A 26,344-nucleotide genomic window follows, 5' to 3' on the forward strand; every position below is an offset into this window, starting at 1 on the left:
AATCCGGCCACCCTCGGTAACGGGGACATCACCGGATTAAAACTGGACTACCGGTACTACTACATCACTGTTTGTTGTTGTATCATGTTAATTCCTTTTTGTGTTATTGTGATTTATGGTTATTTGAGTTTGCGTACTTTAATTTGTCGATACCGGGCTGTAGGGGCCCCTCATGTTACTTCTTGCCCAGGGCCCACAAAACCTTAAGGCCACCACTGCGTACGCATATTTGTAACCTGTACGTTGCTGAAGCAGAAGGGTGTTGTATGCACGTGATATTGTGAGCGCTCTTCTACAAACAATTCTGATAGATTGTAAATTAAGTGAACGTTTCACCGTCGGCAGCGTGCACCGGTCGCGTATTTGTCATCTGCAAGTCGCTGCAGCAAATGAAGTGTTTGGACCGTTTTGTCAAACCATCACATTTCCAAACAACTGATGTACAAAGATTACAATTTGTAATTACAGAGAGGGAACGTTCAAATATTACGTAACGCCTTTTTTCCGAATTTTTGACCCCCCCTCTCCCCCATGTAACGCCAACGTAACGCTTTTTTCAATCCCTCCCTCCCCCATGTAACGCTTTTTCACTACGAATTCAGCACAAAAAACTACCATTCCGTACTCGAAAGCGTTACGTAACGTTTTGCTTGAACCCCCTCCCCCCCGATGTGACGCTAACGTAACGCTTTGCATAACCCCCCCCTCCCCCTCGAAGGCGTTACGTAATATTTGAACGTTCCCAGAGACGTTGATTCTTGGGAAGGTTAGCCGCAGAACGACCAACATGGCGCAGTCTTATTTCTAAATCTTCCGAGAAACAACGCACGCTATACAGCGCAAGATCCAAGCCTTGAACAAGAACCCAAGCCAATCATCCTTCCCGTGTCCATCCTGCAGTAGAAGCTTCATCGCACAGATAGACCTCATCAGTCATCTTCGCAATCACTTCGCTTTGAATAACGAGAATTTACGTTTCAACAACTGAACAATTTCACAATGTGTGATGTGAAGACGAACATTTCTATTGTGACGTAACAAACGGCAGAAGAAAACTGTACAAAACTGGTAGGTACAAATGAGCTAAAACGATGGCAGGTCAAAGGCAGTGACCGCATAAAGTCGGTCAACATTTCGATAAAAGTTTCGATGAAAAGTGACAGTTTACAAAAAGAAAATCAAGAATTGACTATTACTTTCATCACGTAAAACAGTAAACAATTGAGACTGTGACTACACGATGACACCTGCCAATGATGCCTCGCAAACCATTGGACAACCGTTTTAAAAGCATCACATTCATGCAAATGAAGAGGAAACTTGTGTCCAGTCTTAACAAAAGTCAAAAGCTTCCTGGTTGAAACTTGTCAACTGTGAGGTTCAGTAAACAACATCCTCATCATCTTCATCGTCATCATCATCAAAGATGTACTTGGCTGCCGGCCTGTTCCGGCCAGACGTGCTCCGTGGCTGCACAGGAAGATCCATTAACGTCAAGTCGTCATCATCATCATCCTCATCGTCGTCGTCCGAGCCGGACCACGCGTTCCTCTTTGGAGCGTTTTTCTTTTTCGTCGCCTGTAGAGAGTAACTGTGATGAGATAATGGCAACACTGGGGATTTTACTGTGGTGATGATTTGTGGGGTTGCCAGACAATTAGAAAAGATTACACGGGACTTTCGAAATTGTGCCCATCAATGCGTGTAAACACAGTAACAAAATACTTTATGCGAAAAGTATTTGGCAGCAAATCATCGTCTTATTGACCAGCAGAGCCTCACTGTGACGGCGATGGTGAGCCAAGTGAGAGCCAACACTTGCTTCGGAACACCTGACATTCATCCGAGGAACATTGGCTGAACATCAATGGATGACAATGTGTGTGCCAACAAGCATACACCAACAAAACAACAATGCGCTACGCGAAGCAACTGTCTTCTACGGGACACCGATTGAACATCACAATCAATGGAGAAGTCATCGCTCACCGGTTTCGTAGATTTCGACTTCGGTTTAACGACTTTCTTCGTCTTTGCATCACTGGCCGACGACGACGTCACAGACCCAAGAGCGTCATCATCAGAGTCGATGACGATCGGTTTGATGACTGGCTTATTTGCCTAAAGCAATTCCAGATTAAAAAAACGATTTAGGAACTGGTTAATTTTTGACACAGTTGAAAGCGGGCTCGTAAACTTGGCACGGACGAAACAAATCATTGGAGGCAAACTAGCCACTAAGAGCTTTAAACAAAGCATCGGCATTTAGAAGTAGAGATAAAGCAGACGTAGAGGACCTCGGTTCAATATCGCTCAAAAGCACGGGTCTGTGTCTTGGCAGGGACACTAATTGACATGTTTGGTGGACACGAAGATTGGCTTCATTGCCTTTCTGTCCACTATACGAAGGTTGAAGACCAAAAGCTAGCGCTTATCTGTGGCGATGAAAGACAAAATTCCACGATTCTTGGTACAAATAGCAGGGGTCCCACTCAAGATTTTCCTATTTTTTTTATGATTTTATGCCAAAAAAGTTAAAAATTTTATGATTTTTTATGAATTTTTTTGGTTATTTTATGATTTTTTTATGATTTTTCATCAAAATTTTATGCTTTTTTTATGATTTTACATCAGAGCTCGATGTTTTGTTATATTTAATTTTTTAAAGTATTTCTTTTTACACTTTAAAGATAAGAAGCGATTACAGAGAAACGATCAATGCAACTCATCACGGTAAAGCAAACATAGGCTACAGTTTTTGAGTGGAAGTAGAAAAGATAATATACTGTAGCCTAAGCTTGTTATACTTTACATTATTTCAATATGGTTTAATTGTTTAGCTCAGTTCAAAGCAAGCTGCACTTTAAAATTCAAATCAACGCAACAACAGACTTGCGAAGACATTGGAAATAACCATTAACCAGTATATACTTCGTCCTGCGGAAATCCAACTTATCCTTTGGAACCTGTTAATCAGTATTTGCTGTGGCTTGATCTTTCTTGCATGGCTTGGCGTTAATTGGTAAAAAATTCACTTTAACGATCTTTTCTTTTTAATTTCAGTTAGGAGCCTAGCAAGCACTTTCTCACATTTTCTTTTACGATCACGGCCGATGTCAATTCTTGCTTCAGCTGCTTGAAGAACTTTCCGATCCAACGCTTTGTTTGACAACGCCTCCTGAAGCTTTGCATGCCCATCTCTAATAGTTTCATCAGCAGTTTTAATGCTTGCTTCAGTTTTTTTAATTTCATCTTCAATTTTTTCGATTTCCTTTTGTTTTTCTACCTTATTGTTGGCTTCAACAGTAGCCTGAGCACTTTCTTTCCCTCTTCTCAATTTTTCTTCCAGAGCTTTTTCCTGCTCAAGGTCAGCCCATATACTTTGCACGAGCACCTTTCACTTCTGAAACTAGTGTTCTGTCAATGGGAAAGTTTACCTCATCATCATACCGATTTAGTTCATCTTTCACCATTCTCAGTGCAACAATTGTGATTTCTTGAAGAGAACTTCTATGTGAATCAATCAAATGTTTATTAATAGAGAAACCTCTTTCAGGACTGGTAATACCATGACTTAATGTTACAACACATTTTGCAAGACTAAATAGTTGCAGATATTTTTTTATCCCAGCATCATCTAACAGGCCTCCAATTTTTGTCCAATAATAGTCAATTCTGTTGTAGGAAGACACTTTTGGTAGGGGTGTTACTGATAAACCATATTTGATTAGTGCTTGAGTCCAGTAAAAAGATTGGGAATTTGTGTATAGCCTACATTTGTTACTTTCAAGATCAGTCTTTTTGTAAAACTCATCTAGAATATCCTTAGATTGATACCGTAACCACTGCAGTCTTGCCTTATCATAAAGCTCTTCTTTTGAAACAGATACATCAATTGCAAAAGCATTTGCACGGCACTTTTTAAGGCAATTGGAGACTGTTCAAGTTAGATTGACGATAGAAGTTGTAGCTCCAACATCATTTCTTTTTTCTGGGTGCAAAATTGTGCCTGCTTAATAACAGATGAATGTAATGGCAAATGATGTAAAAGATAACTTGTAGCAACCACAAAAAAGTTTAGACAGTCAGATTTAAATTTCTTCTTGTCAGCTTCAGTAAGGACTGCAATATCACTGAGTAAAATTTTTGCTCATGTTTCAGCATCAATCAAGTTCAACCGCTTCTGAAGTTCTTCGTTTGTGACATCAAGCAACAGATTTTCTGACTCTGTGGATGATATGTTATTTTTTTGATAAATTTACTAAGCAAAGTCTGCCCCGATAGCTCAGTTGATTAGCGCGTGACTTCTGGAACGAAGAAGCTTCAAGATCAAGCGGCGCTGGTTCGACTCTCGAGGTGTGCGCTTGAACAACACACGTTAAGGACTGCTTTCCATTCAGCGGCATTTAATGAATGGCATAATTCCCCGGCAACAACACTTCAACAATTGGAAACTTCACTCTGTCAATCTCGGTGACCGGGCCTGCGTCAGTGATTCAAACCCTCTACAAGTATGCGAAACTGCCAGGATTAAGCTCTGCAAGAAGCTTTCCCAGTCCAAGGATAAAGATTCAATCAATCAATCAAAGCCGGGATCAGATAGCACATTGCTGAGTAAAGAATGTGAATCAGTGGCTCTTCACATTGGAATAGGACTAATAACCGTTCAAAGTCACCAGAAACAAATGATACAAATGAAATATAAGCTTCCATCAAAGGATCCTTTAATGCTTCTGAAATCCTTTTGTATCTTTGGGTGGTTGCAATGTTTGACGAAGTTTTTCTGCTTAAGCAAAAGCTGCTGGAAGTAATGTCAGAAGTCCCACTCAAGATTTAAGGACATGTCCGCCGTGAATTTCGAGGCCTGAGTAACACATTGCTAGCAAATGGCCTCCATAGTTTCCTTGCCTTGACCTACGCTTTTTCCCAAAACATTGCTGTCAAATTATCCTTTCACCGTTCTCCCACAATAACTGCAATGTCTTGAAATTTTGTCAGCGTTTACTTGTCTATGTCTAATGACGTTTAAAACGTGCAATGAAAGTATCTAGCTACGGTCCTTTTCTAATTCCAGCTCCACAGGCAATGCTGGACTTGATTAAGCATTACGCAACCACATGTTATCCTAAATCAGTGCATTCAACCGACGGCGTCACAATCGTTACACAAATAATTATGCTGTTATCATGGTTGGAACTGTTACACATTACACTATATCAATTTTTTTGATTTTTACATGCTCAGTTCTCCATTACAACTAAATTTTATGATTTTTTATGATTGTGTCAAAATTTTATGCTATTTTATGATTTTTTCCAAATCAAGCAAAATTTTATGATTTTTTATGATTTTATGCCGAGTGGGACCCCTGAAATAAGAAGATAGCAAAGTAAAAAAGCGCCACATAACAAAACCTCACACTTAGTTTCATTCTAAAATATTCTTAAAGTCACTCGCATTGAACAAACCGATTTTTTTGCTTTTCCGTCGTTCTTCGTTGCTGCCTTCGCCACTTCTGCATCAACAAAATATAAAAGTTTAAGTGCGATGTCAAAAGTGACTCGGATCCATTTGAAGCCACTTACTTCGAGGGGGCTTGTCGGAACACCCGTCACTGGAGGCCGTACTGGAGCTGGTCGCCATCTTCTTTCGTTTGATCGGTTTCTAACCAAATGATAAGAAACTTTTTACACTAGTTCGACGTATACAAACGTCTAATCAACATTAAAAAAGAGCGATTTTCTGTCAACAAATCTTCCACACAACAAACGGAGACTGGCCGTTGAACATTGTTTCAACGTTTCCAGACGTCCAAGCAGCGTCTCCTTTCGTACATTCCCAGTCCCGACAACCCCAGCAAGCTACCGCTCGTCGTTCTCACCTTCTCGGCGTTTGTCTTCACCGGGGTGACCTCCATCACCTCATCCCAGTCGTGGTTGGGTTTGGCGAAGTCGTCATCGCTCGCCACCAGTTCGGGTCTAAACAATGGATTGTAGAAGAGAAATCACAAAAGCCATGGACCAACTTGAGAGTGAAAAGCTACAACAGGCCCAGGAATGCATCGGTTGAAGGAACAATCTCAGGAATTCAAACACTTACATTCAAGTGAAGACCAAGATTCCTCACAATTCATTGAAACGATGACAAAATGTTCAACCGGGACGCAACTTTCCCAAAGGTGCCATTAAAAATCCCCTTTAAACCTTGTTTGGTAATTAAAGAAAAAAGAGCAATAGCACTGGTGGGAATCAAACCCACACCAATGAAATGACTATCACCGCCATAACCCTAAGTCAGCCGATGACTTAATTTAGCTATATTTGCGTTTTTCTTTTGTTGCTCAAATGGACAGATCAGGAGCAAGTTTAATGTCTTGTCTTACAACCATCAAGACCTACTCGTACTTCTCCGTCTCCTTGGCAATAACAACATCCTTGACTGGCTCCTCATCGCTGGAGAAAGAATCGGAATCTTCTGTAAACTTCTTCGTTACTGCAAATGGAAAAAATTATTACGAATTATAAATAAACTGTTTTCATCAACTTAGTGCAGTACTCTCCGCCCTTTTCTTTATTATTGTCGCATCTTTTTATATCATTGGTGGGTTCAAAGGCTGATTTAAAAATTCAGTGACGAAATTTTATTTTTGAAATGAATATTGAACAATCATGCGAGAAATAAACAGAGCGTTGCGCTCCATAGCGGCATCTAGTGAACAGAATAATTTCCTGAAATAGCAGTGCAACCGCGATAACTTGATCCTGTCAGTAACTGGTTTTGTGTCTTTGTTGAAACCATCAGCCAGTGCGAGCTAATCGGAGACGCCATAGTGGACGCCTTTCGCATAGAGCTTCGATATTTTAACAATAACAATCGCGTAAAAGATTGTTGGAGACTTTAATTTGAAAGATAGTTGGTTTGCATTTGTTGTTGAATCCAACAGTAGACCGCATAGCAAAAAATTGAAATTATTTCTGAGATCCGCTACAAAGCATCGAACACAATTATTTGAGCTGTGCAAGCAGCGCCCAAAAGTTGCTTTGAATTACGCTCACCTCTGGCTGCTCTCCGCGCCAATGTTCGAGGAGCAAAGTCGGACGATGAATCTGCTGAGCCAACTTCTGCCTGTTCCTCATCGGAGTCACTTCCGGATTCCCATGGGTTCCGCTTCGATGATTTCGGCTTGAATTCGAGCACGGACTGTTTCAGACGCGGTTTCGCGGCTGCACAAGAAAAGAGTTTGTTGTCGCGCGATATTGTGGAACGGCAACATAAATGTACAGTCGAGACTTTGATGATAGATTTGAAGCAAAAATCTTGCCCGGTTTGTCAATCGCAAACAACACAACTGTAGTCAAAGCCAAGTCAATGAACCGTTTGTATAAACGCATCGAAAACTACGTCAATGGTTCACATAGCGGCGATGAACACGTCATGTAGATCGGAGGCAAACTGAAGGAGAAGATTGCTGACGTCACACCGACCTGGCTTCTTCTCGGCCGATCTGGCGATCCTGCTCAGCAGGGATGGAGGCTCGTCAAGGTCGATGTCGTTGACGGGTGTCGCGACTGGAAACGTAACAATGGACGCGATCAACAAAGGTCAAAGGTCGATGACGTTAACATTTACAAAATATTTTAAGAAGCCGATTAAGCTAATCGTCTGATTAGTTAAGTTTGGACAAAGTTAACGTTGAATCAGTAATTTGCAATTCTGATCAGCGGATTAAGGTTAGTGCCAAGGGAAAATAGTCTACAAATAAACTTGCAAATCGGTCGATTTACTTCATCTGTTGGTGCAACCGACCCGAAGTCTCTCCATGACAAACAAGTTTGACATTGTAGGACTGATGGGTACTTGGAGAGTGAATTGTGCAGCAGATCGCGCTCTTTAACTAATTGTGTTTTTATGGCTCTTCCGTTGCCTGCTATAAATTGCAGTTACTTTGTACAACGTCATATTTTATGACGTCGCTCTTTTCGCAGGTGCGCATTTCGAACTGGGTGTCTGTGCACTGTGAACCAACAATGAACATGTCTATGACAAACCAACTTACCCACCGCGTCTTTAGTTCCGTTCTCCAGTTTCTTCGTTTCAAGTTCCCTCTTCAACTGAGCACACAATTGTTACAACGATAACACTGGCCCGACAATTGAAAGCAACAAATGATGTTTCGTTTATCAGCGAAAGCAAACAGAGAAAGTCGCGATATCGTTAGTAGTCAATCAAAAAATCTAATTTTTAGAAAATGTCAGTCTCAGACAGCAACAGTTGTGAAAATCTGTAAAACGTGAAACCAGGCCGCATCTTTAGATGGCCGTATCGCATGATTTCGTTTGTCTCACCTTCGCTTTACTGGGCTTCTTGTCAGCGGCAGTCAGTCGTTGCTTGAGGGCTTCATCTATCACGGGCTCAATACGAATCCCTGAGGATCAAGATAGGATAAGAAAGTTACGCGATTTCAAACAATGTTAAACTAAGCTGCAATACATCAGAATGTTTCATGTATTCGAGTTTCAAAATACCAAGTTTTGAAATTTCAGAAAAAAACGCGACAGCCAAAATCCTAGACCACTATGTCGTCATAAACTTGTGTGATTGTTTAAATTCCAAATACGAGAATGACGCGATTTTCGTTGCTCTGCGATGAGTAATTCCCGAAAAAATTTCACATCTTCGTGATGTCATAATGAGAAAACTCCACCACATCAAACTGTTTGAAAACATGAGCACCCTAAATCTACAGAGAATGTGTATTGTGATGTGATAAGAAGTTTCCGCAGGTGGCACCTAGATTCACAATTTACACATTGTCAGAGAACCGCGATCGCACAAAAGCGATTGCCAATTCGCTCCATCGCTTGTCGGAACCTTGTTGTTTACAACCGCATGGTGTCGCACCACTCACAACAATTTGATGCTGATTGGATGAACGCCACCACTGGAGGTCATGGACATCTCAATCTAATTTGAGTTGTTTATTGGCAACTCCTCACTGTCAAACATGGAAATTCTATGTTAGACAGCGAGATTGCATCAAGATGTCGATCCGCGATTATTAAAGAAACAAACCACATCTTTCAGGCAAATGACATCCTTGCTTGGGTATTGGAACAGATTCTCTGTTCTCGTCAACAAAACCGTCTTTTACATTGATTCAACATCTGCAGACAATGATACTCGGTTTAAACGTCTGCAAACGTGAAATCAACGCAAAAGTGACTGATCAGCTGACTGGGTGACAATGGTTACCTTGAGAGGAAGGTTTCGTTTCGGTTAATTCCTTCATCTTGGACTTGAACCTCCCCTTCCCGGCCGTGGTCGGTTTACCGGAACCAGCGAAGGTGGCGGCGTCATCCCGTTCCTTCTGTTCCACCTTCTGCTCAACACAATCGTTCATTGTCATATCATAAGTCAACAATTATGACGTCATAAAAAATGAACAACAGGATAATAAATCAACAATATTTAGTTCTGATTGATGTCAGATTAGTTTAGAATTTGATTTGTCTAGTTTAGAAAGCGATCGGTTTCACTGGAATCAACAACAATCGATGGGAGATCATCAGATGTGGCTTCAAGACTCACTTCCAGCTCCTCCATGAATTTGTCAAGATCTTCGTTCCACATCATCCGAGGAGTCTTTTTCTTCAGTTCCTCTAACTCCTTCTGCTTTGCATCTCTTTGTTTCAGCAAGTCTTCTTTCCGTTCCTTGGTGAGACTCCAAAGAGGCATGTTCAGGATGTAATTGTAATCCGGACCTTTTGCATCTTCTGTGTCCTCCTCATCTTGCGTATCCTCATCAGATGGCTCCGTACGTTTCTGGAAAGATTTCCGTCATAATTCAACTAATTAACGTAAATTATGATTCATAATTGAATAGTAATTTTCAGACAATAAAGGAAAGCCGACTTTAAACTTTGACTTCACCAAGCCAACGTAGGAATACTGAAGCCCCCACCTGGTTCAGGGATTCCTTCCAGACCTTTACTGGATCAGAGTCGTACTTTTTCTCAAGCAGAAGCTCGATAAGAATCTTCTTGGCTTTGTTGACTGGAAATAAGCAAAGTCGTCTATTGAACAGTGCGCGCGATAAGTGCAATTTGTTTCAAGGCAACCTTCAAATTTCTGTGCAATTTCGAGTGAAGATCCAAATTCTTCGAAGAAAATGATTTTTAACTCTTTGCACAGAAGTGAGCCGAGCTAAGATCTTACACTTACAGAAACAGTCAAACATGATAACAATGATTAACAAAGCCAAATTGAAAGCAAAAGCAGGGAAACAGCGGGTAGCTCACAGATGGAGATCTTCCCCTCGATCTTCTCAACGATGAAACGAGCTTGGTTCTTCAGTTTAAGGGCTTCGGCGGTCAACATTCCGATGAGGTAATGCTTTCTCTGCTCATAGAGCTTCAATCGAAGATGATAGAATTCCTTAAGGATCTCCACGGAGCTGTTGAACTTCCGCAGACATCCGAACTCGTCGAACAAGACCTGCGAAAGCAAAGATTGTTGATTATGACGCAATAAAGACACCTCGCCTATCGAGCATACATCACGCACCAATGTATTGTTGACGCTGAACGAGGACTGGATCGACATGAACTTGTGGAGTCCCTTCTTGTCCGCTTCCTGCAATTTCGCCGGACTCATAGTGACGACGAATCGAACGGTGGTATCGGTGTTGTACTCCTTGTACTCTTGGATCTGCTGCGGGACCTTGTCCGTTCCCATCGCCATCGGTTCGAGCACCGACTCTTTGTAGTTCTAGACACAAAACCATTTGTAGCTGAGGCAGCATTCGAAATGCGCTCGAAGTTACGCAAAGAAGCGCGTGATAATGTGAAGTGCCATAAACTATTCACGATAATTAGCAGGTTGATCAACCCAAGGTACATGACACTGTGAAGACAAATGTCCGAGAGCCACAAAGGATTGCGAATTTCCAATTACAGAATGGGTTTGGTAACTTTATTACAAGTTCCTCGGCTGCTGCATTGTACGGTACCAGCCTATTGGTTGTGCAAGTGGTTCGCTTTTTGTTTCGTTTTCTTAGCTGGCAAGCAAATCCATGGAAATATAAAATGAGCTAACCCATGGCTACCTAAAGATACGGCCTGATTTGTCACATTTTACAAAAAATTTCAGATGTTGTAAACTTTGGGCGACTGTTTAAATAAATTTTTCCAAAAATTAGATTTTTTCGCCTTCTTTACTGTTTTCCCCAGATGACACAATAGGTTTTAACATCATCAGATGTTGAAAAACAAAGACAATTTGATTTCGAAGGTTTTAGTCAGACTGTTAATTTTTCAATAACAGTCTGATTACGAGTTTTTCAATTTTTTATTCTCATTTGCCACTGCTTCCCAAGGCAACAAAAAGCTTTTATATCATTAAGAGACAGCAAAAAGTAAAAACATCTCAGAAAATGTCAGTCAAACACCAGCAGTAGCGGTAACCAAAATCTGCAAAATGTGACAAATCAGGCCGCATCTCGAGGTGGCCATGGCCAACCTAATTGTAATAAATAGTGATTGAAAATAATCAGCTACACGTGCATGTAAATAAACAACTCTTCCTTCCAACAATTTTGTAGCTTTCAATGCTTGGTATTGTTTTAAACTAATCGGATCCGGTTTCAAAGAAGAATGTGTCAGGTAGGCTCTGTTTGCGTCTTATGTTAGCACCCAACCTGCGTCCACGAGCGGATTGGTAGCTCTGTGATCTCGAACGTCTTGTCGTCAAGGATGGCCGCTTCTCCGCTTATGACGTATCTGTTCTGCTCGATCTCCTTGATGGCGCCGCGGAAGTTCTTGTAGCTGGGAAACTGCGAGAAGACGTTTTCAAATCGAGCACAACATCCCAGACAGCAAAATCCGTCATTCTTACATTAAATTAACGTCTTTTCACATCTTTAGACGTTACACCAATGACGCTTGAAGACGTCAATGAATCTAAAGAAATCAGATCAATGCAAAAATGACGGGTTTTGGTGTCTGGGATGCACGGGGCGTAAATCGACCGATCACTATGTGTATTGTGTAGTAGCAGTCCAGTTTTACTCCGGTGATGTCCCGGTTACCGAGGGAGGCCGGATGCACCTCCAAGTGCCGCAATCGCCTTCACACCCTGCCTCCCCATGTGCGCCGTTACGTCATAGATGTGTGTCGTTACGTCATACATGCGCCATTTCTTACCGCACAAACAATCGCAACAATGAAGCAGCAAACGTTTCAACGAAATGTACCAAGAGAATTGCATCAAACACGAACTTATGGGAAGTGGTGGGTGGAAAAATGATGATCAAGTAAAGTCTTGAGAATTGAACTTACCATTGGTTTTGGTTCCTCATCTCTCATCATTCTCCTGCAGTTCTCAACAACCTCCCGGATATCATGGTTAGGTATCCTGGTGGACCATCCCGTCCCGATACCCTCCGAACCATTGACAAGAATCATGGGGATGATGGGGCAGTACCTGGGGTCAGAACATAATTACCCTCAGTAGATGAGAGCAAGTGTTTATCTCAACTAACGTCGGGCTTGCTACGACCATGAGGCTGTCAATTAACTGGTGAGCGGTGAACCAGTTTCACCGCTCAGCAAGAAATCCTTCCAGCTGAAATAATAATTATAATAATAATCGTATTTTTATTTGCGTCCATTGCGATAACAACAGACGACAGGAAGCAGAGAAGTGACATGTAGTCTTCGATTTTGGCTTGCCATTAAGTGTCTTTGTCGAGACACAGTCACGTGCTCTGGAGCGGTGTCGAACCCACGTCTTTTCGAACGTCGCGCAGACATTCTCACCACTCGCGGCTACGCAGCCGATAACTGAGCCAGAGTAGAGCGCTGCTCTGTCCTTCCTCCATTGCAGTGTTGGGTGGGTGGCCATCAGAGCAGTGAATAATAGTGAAGTTGTGGACACAAATAAACAAGATTCCAGCCAAAGTTGGCCACTCACCATGTAGGCTCCACCTTCTGGCTATCGTCGTAATTGTAGGTGAGCAGATTGTCATCTACAGTGGGGAAGAGCAACCTCGCTAAAGGACTGCAATCAAGGAAACAACAAGTTGGTTTGATGGTAAGACATACAGAGGATCATGGCTGAGATTCGTCTCAACCAGATTTGAGATCATGAGCGTACGAACATCTGGCGCATGATGATTGATGTAAGCTCAAATTATTATGACGACCCCAATCATATAGAATTTAGTTGAGTTGTATGATGAGTCTTTGAGTATCACCACCACATCTCTAACGAGCCACGGCGGTCATGTCATCAACATGATAATAGTTTACAAATAAATAATTCAATAAACTTGAAACTGTATGGTAACAATTTGATAAGATTGCTTCATCACATTCTCAACTTCTTCCTTTACTATTTGATGTCCACAGCATTTTCCAAACGTGTTACACACTCACCTCAACATGGTGAATATATAACGGGGAGATGCGGAGTCCTTCCCCCCATACAACCGGGTACCAAACTGGCCGATGGGCTGGAGGAGGTTTAGGTTGTTTGACCCAACAAAGTTCTGCGCCATGTTGATGATTGTGGTTTGTAGCGACACCTAGCAGATAAACATTTGGTGTAACATGTCCACTTGTCCAGAGCATAAACGAACATTCAATTCAACACTGCGATGATGACGTGTGTGGACAAGTGGGAGAGTGAATAACATAATGAAATTCGTCATTGCACATGACTAATTGACTAGGGAGCTGTGTTTCGAAAGCTAGTGCAATTCGCTATTACCACAGCGAACTCGCAGCATCAGGCTAAAACAGGCCGTTAATATCTACATTGTGAAGTAAGCAACGATCATACTGAAACTCAATCTGTTGCATAATGAGTTGTATTGGAAGGGAATGGTAGACCAACTCACTTGAACAACCACAAGACAAATCGCCTCATCATACCTCGCCATGGTGGTAAGCTGATAACTCGGCAACAGAACCAGCCAACTGTGCAACTTTCACCTCCCTTTTATCGTTCCTACGCAAGCAGGTGTACAGAACCTTCCTCTGGCCCGGCTTCAATCCTGAAGTGAACAGAATAGATATTAGATAAGCCAGGGACACGATCAAGAGGACGGCCCAATGGGTGGAGAAGTTTTCAATACCATTTGAAACATATGATGCATCCACGGTTGCGATTACTCACCGGTGTTGAAATGCAGATAAATGATACAGTATAATCAAAACCGGTCTTTTGTTATTGTATGAAGAGCCTGATCTCAGTAAATGATAACCACGGAAAACAATACTGAAGACACCGAATAGTTAACTGACGGGAGGCCTTACATTTAAAGAGCGGGGAAACCCAAATTAACTTTGCGAGTTTTTTGTTTCAGCGTGATGTCATTGTGTACAACATGCGTTTTAGCAATAAAAAAATCCAAATTTTGTTGCCCTCGTCTCGCTAAGGCCGCTTTTGTTTGATACCCGTTTGCGAGGTCTCGTTGCGCATCAAGCTGTGATGCTGTTCGCTGTGACGTCACAAGGTACATATAGTTGTGGCCAAAATTTTAAGACCAGGCTTGATTTATGAGATTTTTGCATTACTTCAAAATACTGCATCAGATATAAGATGATGCATAAAGATGATGCAACTGAAACAATATATGATGCATTATTTTGAAGTAATGCAAAAATGGTCATAAATCAAGTCTGGTCTTAAAATTTTGGCCACAACTATATGTACCTTGTGACGTCACAGCGAACAGCATCACAGCTTGATGCGCGCGAGACCTCGCAAACGGGTATCAAACAAAAGAGGCTTTGACGAGACAAGGGCAACAAAATTTGGATTTTTTTATTGCTAAAACGCATGTTGTACACAATGACATCACGCTGAAACAAAAAACTCGCAAAAAGTTAATTTGGGTTTCCCCGCCCTTTAATGCGACAATACGAGAGAAGCGTCTTTTTATACGTCTATCATATCTCACGTAGGACTAGCTGATGGCCGTGTAGTCGAGTGTTCGCGTAGCGTGAAGCCAGTCAAGTTGGGAATTAAAAGGTGATTTGGTGTTGTTGACGGAAAGTGCGGAAACAGTAATGTTGATGTCAACTCGCTATAGCGGACTCACCGTCCACCAAGGAAGGAACAGACCGTTCCAGGTCAGCATAGGAGAACATGACGAGTTCCTTGTTTACAAAGTCCTTGTATGAGAGAGTGCGAGTATCTGCGGAGTACAGATCGGATCCGGGTTCTGGTCGAGAATCTTCCCGGCATCTTCTCCTCTCATCCATGAAATTAGTCAGCCAGTCCTTCCTGTCATCTGCGCGCTTCTTACTGAACGCCTGGATCAACAGATGTTGGAATAACAAGAAAAGTTCGCACTTAAACTCACTTCACAGCCACAACACCAGATGCTGATGAAACAAAGTGAATAAAAAGCCTCCACTGCTAGCAATCCTCACCTGATGTCCCAGTGCATTTCAACCAACAATAAACAAAGTCATTAAGTTACATTGATTCAACGTCTTAAGAATGCCAGTTTGTAAACAGCCAACAAAAGTATTTTTTTACAGAAATACAACGTCTGCAAAAGTTGAGTCCTTGTAAAACAAACAATTTTGCAAATTTACAATAACGTTCAATCTGTGTGAAGCGTAGTGGTGATAAAATTAACAAATTCTTCAACAATAACTATAACTTGATAAAGAATCGAACTCGTGATCCTTGAACCTCACCATATCGATACAGCCGTCATCGTCCGGGCCCGAGTATTTGAATCGAACGCGATGTCTCATCATGTCGGCGAAGTAAGCCTTCGCTTCTTTGGAGGTGGACGTACCCAGACCTGGTAACGACGACAGATGGGTCAAAGGTGACGCAGGTCATCAGAAATAACTAAGTTGTCTCTGTGTCAGCGATTGTATTACCACATTTACCACACGAGACAACACTTTGGATGAAAAGTAAATGAAAAATCCAACACTCAATCAATTAGGGAGACTTGTTGATTCATCATCTCACACAACTGTGAACCGAAACAAACAATTCGGAACGGATTACCAGCACATGGTTCAAGAGCAGTTGAAGAACCGATTTGTGGCACAGCACTTGAATAAAGCGAGAAGGCTTTGATTAGGCGAAACTAATAAATAAATAACTTACCATATTTAGGCTAACTTTATTCTGACAAGCTCCCGAAGAGAGTCAGACGAAAAGTGCTGCAGCTTCGAGCTACGTGAAAAACCTTTTCCTCGCAATATTCAAGTTTTGTACCACAAATCAACTCTACATGGTTGATAGAAGTTAGAAAAGAGACAATTTGTCGATGAACCTTTGTAGTACTTGACCTTCCACGACCTTGGATTGTCGATGTTGGACTGCCATTCCTCAAACTCAGGGATTGTGTAGAAGGACAGCACCTGACTTCCCTTTGTCACCTTCACAATGGGAGTGATGAACTCTTCAAGGACTCTGTAAGTGACAGAGTTAGTCTGAAGGAGACGGGGAAGCATGAACCATGAATTAGATTTATGCTTTTCATTCGCAATGTGATGAACATCTTGATCTTATGTAATAATTTGCGAGGTGTTTCATAAAATAGATTTTAATTTGTTTACAACAATAGCCACAAAATGACTACAAATGCCATAACTGCGGATATTTTTATTTGGATGTAAATAGTTTTGATCTTAATATTTGACAAAACACTGTTTCAACATTTTCAACACAAGCTTTGGTGCATAGATTTTCATGCAGAAGTTGTTACAGTACTACATGATATTAAAGAAAAATATTCTGCAAATTTAATTGTCACCAGTTTAATAAAAAATAATAATAAGCTTCATCTAAATATCTAACCATAGATTCAATAGGTGGATTGCAAGTAACAACGTCGGTTACTTTACACAAAAAAAAATCACCGAAAAACTACAGTATGACTGTTTATGGGCAATCACCTTCGCTGCAACATCTGCGGCCAGTTGCTGTGGATGAAGTTGATGAGGAGACCTTTGATGTGTGATCCGTCGTGATCCTGATCTGTCATTATCATCAGTTTACCGTAACGCAACGTCTTCAGATCATCATCCGTCTGATACTTCTTGTTGTACTTCAATCCCATTATCTTGATGATGTTGTTGATCTCAGCATTGTCCATGATCTGAACACAAACAAATTTCGATCAGTTGAACAAATTCTTCAGGAAACTTTGCCGGATAACTTGGAATTTAGATGAATTTATTTTATCTATTAAACACATTGAGTGTTGTGTTTAGCTTTTCTTTTCTAGTGTTTCGTTTTTCTTGGCCTTAGTTTTAGTATCCTGTTTTTTTTTTCGAAAAATTCCGTGCTTTCCCTAGTTCTTTTACTCCAGAGTGATCTGTCACTAGCAAGTTGTCCCCATAGGCATGGGAACAACTTCGGGTGTTGGTAAAACACTAAAATCAACGTAAATAGCAACCTGAATACAGACCAAGTAGATATCTAAAGACCAATGAAGTTACCTGCTTGTGCGAAGCGTCGCGAACATTCAGGAGCTTTCCCCTCAGAGGAAAGACCCCGTACTTGTCTCTCCCAACCACAGAGAGACCAGACACTGCTAACGTCTTAGCTGAGTCTCCCTCGGTCAAGATGAGGGTGCAGCCTAGTGAGTTTTTCGTCCCCGCGTCATTAGCATCATCTAATTTTGGAACTCCTGAAATAAAATTTTTTATGAAGTATTGCAACGAGTAAGAATTATAAACAACAAAGCATTCTGTCATAGCTTCGGTCAGACAGTACGAATAGTGCTTTCATTATGATTCAACAATGAGATAAACTGTCATCATCCCGAGCGCTCCTGCCGACTCATACAATATAATAAGAAAAAACGGCGTTATCTTTGTGGTAACCAAATAGCGTTTTTTAGTAAATATATTGACGTCTGATTCATGTCAACCTGTTGTGACTTGTGCAACGACTTTTATGCAGTCAACTTGGGTCTCAAGGGTTTTAAGGCCTGTCGAGTCAAGACAAATAAAATAAGAAAAAAAAATCGTTCTTGAACCAACATTGAAAGAAAACCCTTTCCAATTGATAGCGATTCAGTGGAAGAAAACACGTACCAGTGGCGAAGTATCGGGACCAGAATGCCACTGTCAAAGGTGACCGGTTCGCGTTCACTTATTTTGTCGCCCCAAACAAAACCAAACCAGGTTAACACACAGTTGAAACAATTAGCTTGCCTTTGAGCTTGTTTGATTTTCCTGCAGATTTCTTCTGTAGTTGAGATTGAGCTTTGAACTTGACCCAGTTCATTATGTTGTCCACAATGCCACTGCTACTGGCCTGTAGCAATAAACGCTCTTTCTCAAAATGGCGCCACAGATGCGCTTGATGAAACTTAAGTACACATCTCAATTCAACAGAAATTTCATGAAGTATTTTCGATCTTTAATTCACAGGACAAAGTTAAAGTATAAAAAACTAAAGCGCTGGGTGGGTTATAGCTTTACAGACATAAGTAACCGCCACTACTTGCTTCAATGGAGGATTACTTGCAGTCATACTTCTGCAACTAAATCCCAATTGAATGCAGACTATAATTCCTTCTCAGAAATGCTGTTCACATTGAACTATGTACCACCCTGTGACAAACGTCGTCAAAAGACCGAACCTTAAACTCACCTGTTTAAGAAACTTATCTGTGAGACTGCAAGTGGACCCGAATTTCTTCGCCTGCAAGGTCATATTTTCTTTCGTCTGTGAGTCGAAAGTTGGATTCTCGACCAAGCAATTGACGAACAACCAGCAGTGATTCTTGATCTGGAGGAGAAGAGACTGACATGAGAACGACAAACGTGGCGCGAGCAATAAAGCTCTGGCTCTTCAATCTCGAGTTGTTTAAATAAATAAACAAACTATCGCAATTCTAATAAAGGGGGGAGGGGAGATAAATTGGCCTTTTTTTAAAATTCAACTTTAGCCCTGGTTTTACAATACAACAGGACATTTTAAGATCTCTGGGAAAAAATTTAAATTTCTGTTCAAAACCCCAACCAACCTTCATAATTGCTTTTCGCGTAAAATTGCCTAATATTGTATGGACGTCACTTTTTGTTTATGACATTTAAAGTTCAAATATTATTTTCTACTGTACTAAAACACATTAAATATGTTGCAAGATTGCCACAAGCATTTTTCTGGTGTTGGTTTCATCGTAAACCACGGGAGAGTGTTCATTTCGCTAACTAACATTTGCCTAACTAGGTGGCACTTGCAAAGTAGACAAGAAACACATTGCTGCGATTGTGGTAAAATTTATGCACGATCTGAGGATGAATAATCACCTGGAAGGGCTTCACATCGACTCCTCCCTTGTTCTTCCTCTTCACAACTTCAATCAACTTCTTGGTGACCTGGACAACAACCGATGGTCATTTGTGATGACACAATGCTAACGCGCGCACGACCACGCAAGCAACATGTCATAGCAAGCTGGCTGGGGTGATCGCTGTGGGTGCCGGGGAACTTTCTACATCGGGTATTTAGAATTTGTTGCGGTAACCCCACTGGCCTCAAGTAGAAGATAAAATAATGGAAATCAAGTGAGAACAAATGGTTTTCTTCGGAATGGCCCGTTCGGTGAGTTCTCTATTCGGTGAGAGCCCTAATCGGTGATTTTTTTTAAATTATTGGGTATCGTAGCCTAATTATCATTGCCGTTTTAGCGTTAGGGATTAAGGGTTAGGGGTTACGGTTAGCGTCTTATTTCAACGTTTAGCGACGTTAAAACGATGTAAAAACGGCAATGATAATTAGGCTACGGTACCCAATAATTTAAAAAAAAAATTCAAAAAATCACCGAATAGAGAACAATAGTAGCAGATCCGGTTTTCTTGCATTGTCAACGGAGATAAAGTAAATGGCACTTCATTACGACATAGTGACATCACGTACAATAAAACAGACAATTTCAAGCAGACGAAACTTTTCAAATCAATCTCAGATGACGACGTACTTGATCGATGACGTAATCGACGTGTCTGCCTCCCTTGGTGGTGGCGATGCTGTTTACGAACGAAATTTGTTGAAAGCCTTTGTCAGATGACGTCAGACAGATCTGTGGCATACACGCCGGTCAGTGATGAGAATGAAAGTGAAAAGATTGAGCCATTGCTACTAGTAACAACACAGGCCTAAAACTAACAGAGAACTTGGCGATGGTTATGCAGGGTCAGAGAAGATAAAGATAACCTTGATCACTGGTCAGTACAATATAGCAAACAGTTTATATAACGTAACTTGTAAATGAAAAAAAAAAAACATCAGAAAAAGCTCTTTCATAGTAGTGACCCAGACAGCCAACCAGCAGTTTTTTTATATCGCAAGGTAAACAACGACTGACTTGCTGTCTGAGAAAAGTCTTAATACTAGTCATTGAACATGACCGATTTTATTTAGTATAAACTGCCCAGTGCCCTCTCAACAAAGTATGAAGTAGCTGCACCAAAAGCACCCTCACCTCCCACCGCGGGTTGACCTGTTCATGGACAACTTTAAGTGGATCTCCGTTCTCCTCCTTAGCATTGCAAAGATAGAGCTGCACATAGTCCTTGAAGTTCTTAACCTACAGACATTCAGACGAGCTTGTTAGTGCACCCGATAGCAATGTATTCGGCCAAGTACACTAACAATACGAGCAAGAACATGAAGACAAAATGATAACTAAACCAAATGAAAAACTCGCAAGAAATCTTCCCAGATCATCCACAGGATTATGACGGAGAGTTTATTTTTCGTAGCAGACTAGCACGAAGAAAAGGAGAATATTTCAAAACAAAACTAACATAATAAACAGAGTGACGTCAGCGTTTAAAAAAGCTTATGCATTAAGTCCATTTGCTGATTAACATTACCGCGTAGTCAGACACAGTAGCCACGATAACTCACTGGGATAAGGTTGCCGTTTAAATAGACTTTCACTTTAGGGGACGACCCGGCCAGATCGTAGGCGCGACGAGATAGGAGGGCCACAATATCCTTGTCGAGTTCCGTCATATGGAACTTTGCTAAATCAGGCTGCAACAAGAATCAACGTCAACATACTCTTATGCAATACATCCATTAAAACAAATAAAAGGAAATGTGAGGTCATAAGTTAATTCTAAAGCCTGTAACTAAAACAGAATTATATAAATCTGGTTTAGTCAATTTTTAGTTGCCAATCCAGACAGCATAGCTGGTGTTGGTTGTTAAAGAACAATTTGAGTTTCCAGGTAAAACGTGGCCGAGAACATTATTTAAATCTATTGCCTGGAGGAAGACGCAGAATGGTCGTTTCGGAGACATCCCAACTTGGAGACGGCCTTTTTCGGAAATTTCGAACAAATGACCGAAAAGTTAAACGGCGTTTCATGAGTAAAAAAGATATTAGGATGAATTATTCTCTCAACACTTAGTATTTAAAAATTAATCAAAACCAGCAGAGCAACTTTGAAGCGACGAAAATCACGTCCCACATTGCGATATCGGGGGGTCACACTTGAGTTCAACAGGACGACAAAAATGAGTTGAAACCAAACCTGGAAAACAATCTTTGTGTAGTCAGACTTCTCATTCGCTCCAATCTTCCTTTCATGCGTCTTCGACATGTTGTTGCTCCAAGACTGGAAAACATCGCCACAAGTCACCATTCATGCAGCAAATCAGTTCTTTTTTACAACGTTTTTCAACGTCTTCAGACGTTGAATCAATGTAAAAAAAGGACTGATTTGCTGTCTGGGTGACAAGTCACCATTCACGCACCATGAGAATGTTTCTACAAACATGTTCTGAACACTGAGGCGCGAAACAGGTGATGGAATCAGATAAAGAAGGTCTCAAAAAGCAAAGCTGGCTATGACACGTTTGTATGCGGGGAATCATCTCCAAAACTACTGTACGTCGGTTGTCTGTACCGTACTTCTTCATCATGCATCGATGCAATGCAACGTACAGTACAATAGTTACAACTTTCTGTTGTGATGTACAGACACAGTGAAAAGCCACCAACCTGTCTAAACTTCTTTCTATATTCTTTGCATGAAGTTTCCACAGTGAATTTTGTGCTGAATATATTGCACAGCTTGGCGCCGTAACCATTCCTTCCACCTGCATTGAAAGATAATATGTAAAAAAGACAAGTAGAAAGCGGTGGCTGTGTGTAAATATATTTGAGACAATAACGTTTGTTTCAAATAAATATGATATATATATTTATTTTTTGAGCAATTCAAATACTTAATCAACGCAAACGTGGAAATCTTGCGTGTGCAGTTGTGCACCTGTGACTTTCTTGTCCGCATCGTTGTAGTTACTGGATGTGAGAAGATGACCAAATATCATCTCAGGTACAAACATTTTCTCTACTTTGTGCTCCACAACAGGAATGCCTTTGCCATCATTCCACACCGATATGCGGTTCTTTTCACTAAAAATACAATTCCTTGCATCAACTTCACATAAACATTGTATTTTTGCCAAAGCAAACGCATAGGCTAAGACAGGCCCTTTTTAAATCAGAACCATAATAATCCATGAAATAACCATAGCAACAAAGTAAAAACTGAAACACAATGTCAACCAATCAGTGATGCAGTTTCTAAACTATGATATGTATTTCATTTGCCAATTTTACCAAGAAACACACTTACGGATCGATATCTATTCTAATAGCAGACATTTTTGAGTCTCTCTGTTTGTTATCAGCTGCATTGACCACAATTTCATCAAATATCTTGTACAGTCCAGGCACATAAGTGATTTCTCGATTCACCATCCCGACCCCTTCATCCCACACCCACATCCCCTAAAGCAATCAAAACAAAAAATACAAATGGTCAATGTTTGAAATCAATTAACTTTTCAAATATAAAGAGGATCAATGGCAATTTCAAAACTATATGAATATACAATACATGGTTTATGTCATGGTTCTGGCGGGTGATGTGGAGCCTCCACAACTAGGCAAACTTGCCAGTGTAAACATCTTAATAGGCATTTTTAGATTGAAAATTAAAGTTTGTATTCAATTGTATTTAATAAAGAAATAAAACATAGTAACTTTAGCGGGTTTGTATTTAATAAATAGGTAAAAGCTAAAGAAAATACAAATAGTAACCCTTAATTTGGTAGGGTCAAACGGGACAACATTAATAAAAAAAATATTTACAACAGAGCATTACACCTTTCAGCATTGAAATAAGACATTTTTCAGAAAAATTAAATACTTGCAAAAACATAAAAATATGTGCTAAGCTGGGGTAGGTGTGGCCCATTTGACCCCATCAGCTGTGAGGTCAAATGGGCCACAACTTCTATACGTCAAAATAGTAAGGAAAGAACTTCATTTTTGCTATTTTATCACAGACCTGTTTGGTGGCATGTATTTTGTTAAAGTGATGCTCAACAATTTGCCATAAAGGCCTTCACCCTTTTCAGATAAAGGTAGAACACATAATTTGCACTGCTCTTTTTTGCAACTAAAATTGAACGATATGAATAAAGAAATATTTTACAAATGTTCAATTTTAAACTGGCAGTCATAAACAGAGTAAAAAGGGCCAAGTCAAACAACAGGGTCTATAGTTGACAATTGAAATAGGGTACTATACACATAGGCGTCATTTCAGGGGTGCGAAGGGTGCTTGAGAGAAAATCTGAGGTAACAACATAAATGCGAGAGCACCCCTGGGCCCTGGTTTGCATACAAAATACACCGATTCAAATGGAAATTTGCATTGCTAAATAACGGGTTTTTTTCTTTCTTGAAAGTCGTTTCACCAAAGCGCAATATTTTCAGTGTTTTACATTTGTGGGTGGCACGCAGCGCCATACATATCAAAGGCAGACATGATTGTACTATTGCGTAACAATTAAGCACAAACACGTTTGACATACCGCTGCAGTCTATTCGATTACACATACGACAAAATTATCTTCTTTTATGTTGATTCGACGTTTCATGACGTAGGCTAAACATGGTTGAATTTACTATTAGATTGAGTCATTTGTTTTAACATTTTCCATCGGTCAGGTTTTCACTTGATTCGGCCTGATTTGTCACATTTTGCAAAAATTTCCAGGTTTTTCTAACTTTGGGCGAACGTTTAAATAAATTTTTCTAAAAATTATATTTTTATGCTTTCTTTATTCTTTTCCCCAGATGACACAATAAGTTTTAACATCCTCACATGTTGAAAAACAAAGAAAATTTGATTTTGTAAATTTTAGGCAGACTGTTAATTTTCAATAACAGTCTGATTTTGCGTTTTTCAACTTGCTTTTTCTCATTTGCTGCTGCTTCCCCAAGGCAACAAAAAAGTTTTTTGTCATTAGGAAACCGCAAAAAGTAAAAACATCTCAAAAAATGTCAGTCAAGCACTAGCAGTAATCAAAATCTGCAAAATGTGACAAATCAGGCCGCATTTCCAGGTGGCCATGGATTAGCCTATATTGACAATTTTCATAAGATAACTTAGAGCACCCCTAATTTTGTCAAATTTTTTAAAAAAATTACGCCAATGACTATACAATAGGGTGATTCATAAATTGGGGAAAAATTAAAATTTTGAAATGCAAGTCGGGCATCGTGTCAAACCTGAAAAACCTCAACCTCTCGCATCGTGTCAAACCTGAAAAAATAATTCTGTCAAATTTTTGTTGCAATTGAAAACATTTTTAAGGTTGCTACCTACTTTGAAAGCTTCACGGAATACACTAATAGCAACACGGGATTACATGATAGGAATATAATGACAAAATTACTCAAAATTAATTAGTTCAGTGTTGACAGATGTCCAGAATGTTATTAGTTATAGTTATTGCATCAATGTAGACTTATTCCTATCTGGACAGCTGTCTGAAATTTTAGACTGTCATGAGGAGGAACTACTTTTGCTGTTTGTCATTGGTGTGCAGAAAATTGTATTAACTCATCACACTCAAATTTGTATTCGCCACACCACATTCAGTTATGTCATTCACAATTCTCATGCCAAGTAGAGTTGATTTTGTAGTAGTGTAGGTGTCATTGGGTTCCTAAAGAGGTGGGTCTTGACTCAAAGTTAAAATGCAGTTCAGTAATTTTTTAAAAGCGTGTGGTGTTTGCTGTGGTGAAGTCCTGCAGTTCTTTCCTATTGACAGTCATCAAGTCCACAATGGCACGTTTAGAAGGGTTCTCAAATCTTGGATTTTTCAAAGCCTTTACCACTTTTAGTTTTATGCTTTTTATTTTCTTTGAAGTATATTTTCCAAATGTTGATCTGTTTTTGTTTTACATGATGCAAATCTATGGGAAAGCAGCTTTAAAATGAGCTATTAACTTCTGATTTTAGAAAAGAATAGGTTTGAAAAAAAATGTGAGTAGTAAACAGAGTAACAGAATGGCCCGTTTGCCCCTGTGTCCCATTTGACCCCGTTTGACCCTAATCAAAACGTGGACTTTAGTCAATAAACATAGATTTCATTACAAGAACCCTAAAATGACTCAACAGCTGAAAATGCTCCACCTGAGTAACAGGTTCAACTGATCCAATGTAAGTATCGGGCCTCAAAAGAATATGTTCAAGTTGAGTTTTCTTCTGATAAATCCTCTCAACCGACAAGCGCTTGTGATCGCCGGATGATGCATCTGGGCTCATAGGAATCAAAGACTCCATTTTCGTCTAAACGCACAATTCAAGTGTTAAAGAATTCAATATGAAATTAAAGATAAAAGATTAAATCAAAGGTCATCTCAAATCATGTGACATTCCAGTGCTCCAAATTACAATTGATAATGAAAATACAACAGAAAAACTTCTGCTTTTCTCAGACATTTAATCACTGAGGATCACTTTAATCACAAAAAAAAATCAGACTCCGGCTCCTGTTTTTGCCAAGAATTTCAAGCTTCGATTCAGGCCAAAACTAAAACTTTAAATTGGACCATTACCAGTACATGTGCAACATCATCATATTTATGGCAACTTTAAAACAAAACACCACTTGAATTGTTGGTTCTAAAACAAATACTTACCTTGCACAGAACTGACAAACCAGAGACTTGGGAATGCCGAGGATTCAAGAATACTTGAAATATGTTTGATAGATGTAAATTGTGAAACCGTACTAATATTTTGTTCATACAATTAAGCTATAAAAATTAAAACACTGAAGTTAAATTCCAAAATCGGAGCTGGTGTACAATTCTCCACCCTGGCAAAAATACCATGAGGTCATAGACAGGAATTAACCAAGACACATTGGTTAAAGTGTGTGAACAGTAAAGCAAAGGTAAATCATTTACTCCCTACAGCCCTTGAAATTAGCTTCCATCTACGACGGCAAAAACATTGCCGTCGCCAAATCA

At 40.2% G+C, this 26,344-nt stretch overlaps 1 protein-coding gene across 2 annotated transcripts; it reads right to left on the reverse strand.

Annotated features, from left to right (window-relative positions):
- Window positions 1–1,010: 1,010 nt before the first annotated feature.
- On the reverse strand, window positions 1,011–26,124 carry LOC145768512 (DNA topoisomerase 2-alpha-like). 2 transcript variants are annotated; one of them, XM_082580019.1, is made up of 37 exons: window positions 26,012–26,124; window positions 25,503–25,658; window positions 22,647–22,801; window positions 22,278–22,423; window positions 22,007–22,104; window positions 21,537–21,620; window positions 20,905–21,033; window positions 20,477–20,581; window positions 19,973–20,074; window positions 19,302–19,370; window positions 18,640–18,777; window positions 18,198–18,300; window positions 17,478–17,668; window positions 16,932–17,134; window positions 16,307–16,446; window positions 15,711–15,820; window positions 15,104–15,317; window positions 13,932–14,053; window positions 13,434–13,582; window positions 12,970–13,056; window positions 12,336–12,480; window positions 11,696–11,830; window positions 10,564–10,767; window positions 10,299–10,494; window positions 9,962–10,053; window positions 9,589–9,822; window positions 9,253–9,379; window positions 8,346–8,425; window positions 8,057–8,111; window positions 7,485–7,568; window positions 7,056–7,223; window positions 6,405–6,492; window positions 5,882–5,978; window positions 5,586–5,664; window positions 5,469–5,515; window positions 1,990–2,121; window positions 1,011–1,578 (listed from the first exon to the last, which is right to left on the reverse strand). In XM_082580019.1, the coding sequence occupies exons 1-37, from the start codon at window positions 26,117–26,119 to the stop codon at window positions 1,381–1,383; spliced, it is 4,770 nt and encodes a 1,589-aa protein (XP_082436145.1). In that variant the 5' UTR covers window positions 26,120–26,124; the 3' UTR covers window positions 1,011–1,380. The 2 variants fall into 2 exon arrangements, with proteins under 2 accessions (XP_082436145.1, XP_082436144.1); XM_082580018.1 differs by having other exon boundaries at window positions 6,399–6,492.
- Window positions 26,125–26,344: the final 220 nt, after the last annotated feature.

The sequence above is a fragment of the Aplidium turbinatum genome, chromosome 4 (genome assembly GCF_918807975.1).
Source record: "Aplidium turbinatum chromosome 4, kaAplTurb1.1, whole genome shotgun sequence".
Lineage (NCBI taxonomy): Eukaryota > Metazoa > Chordata > Ascidiacea > Aplousobranchia > Polyclinidae > Aplidium > Aplidium turbinatum.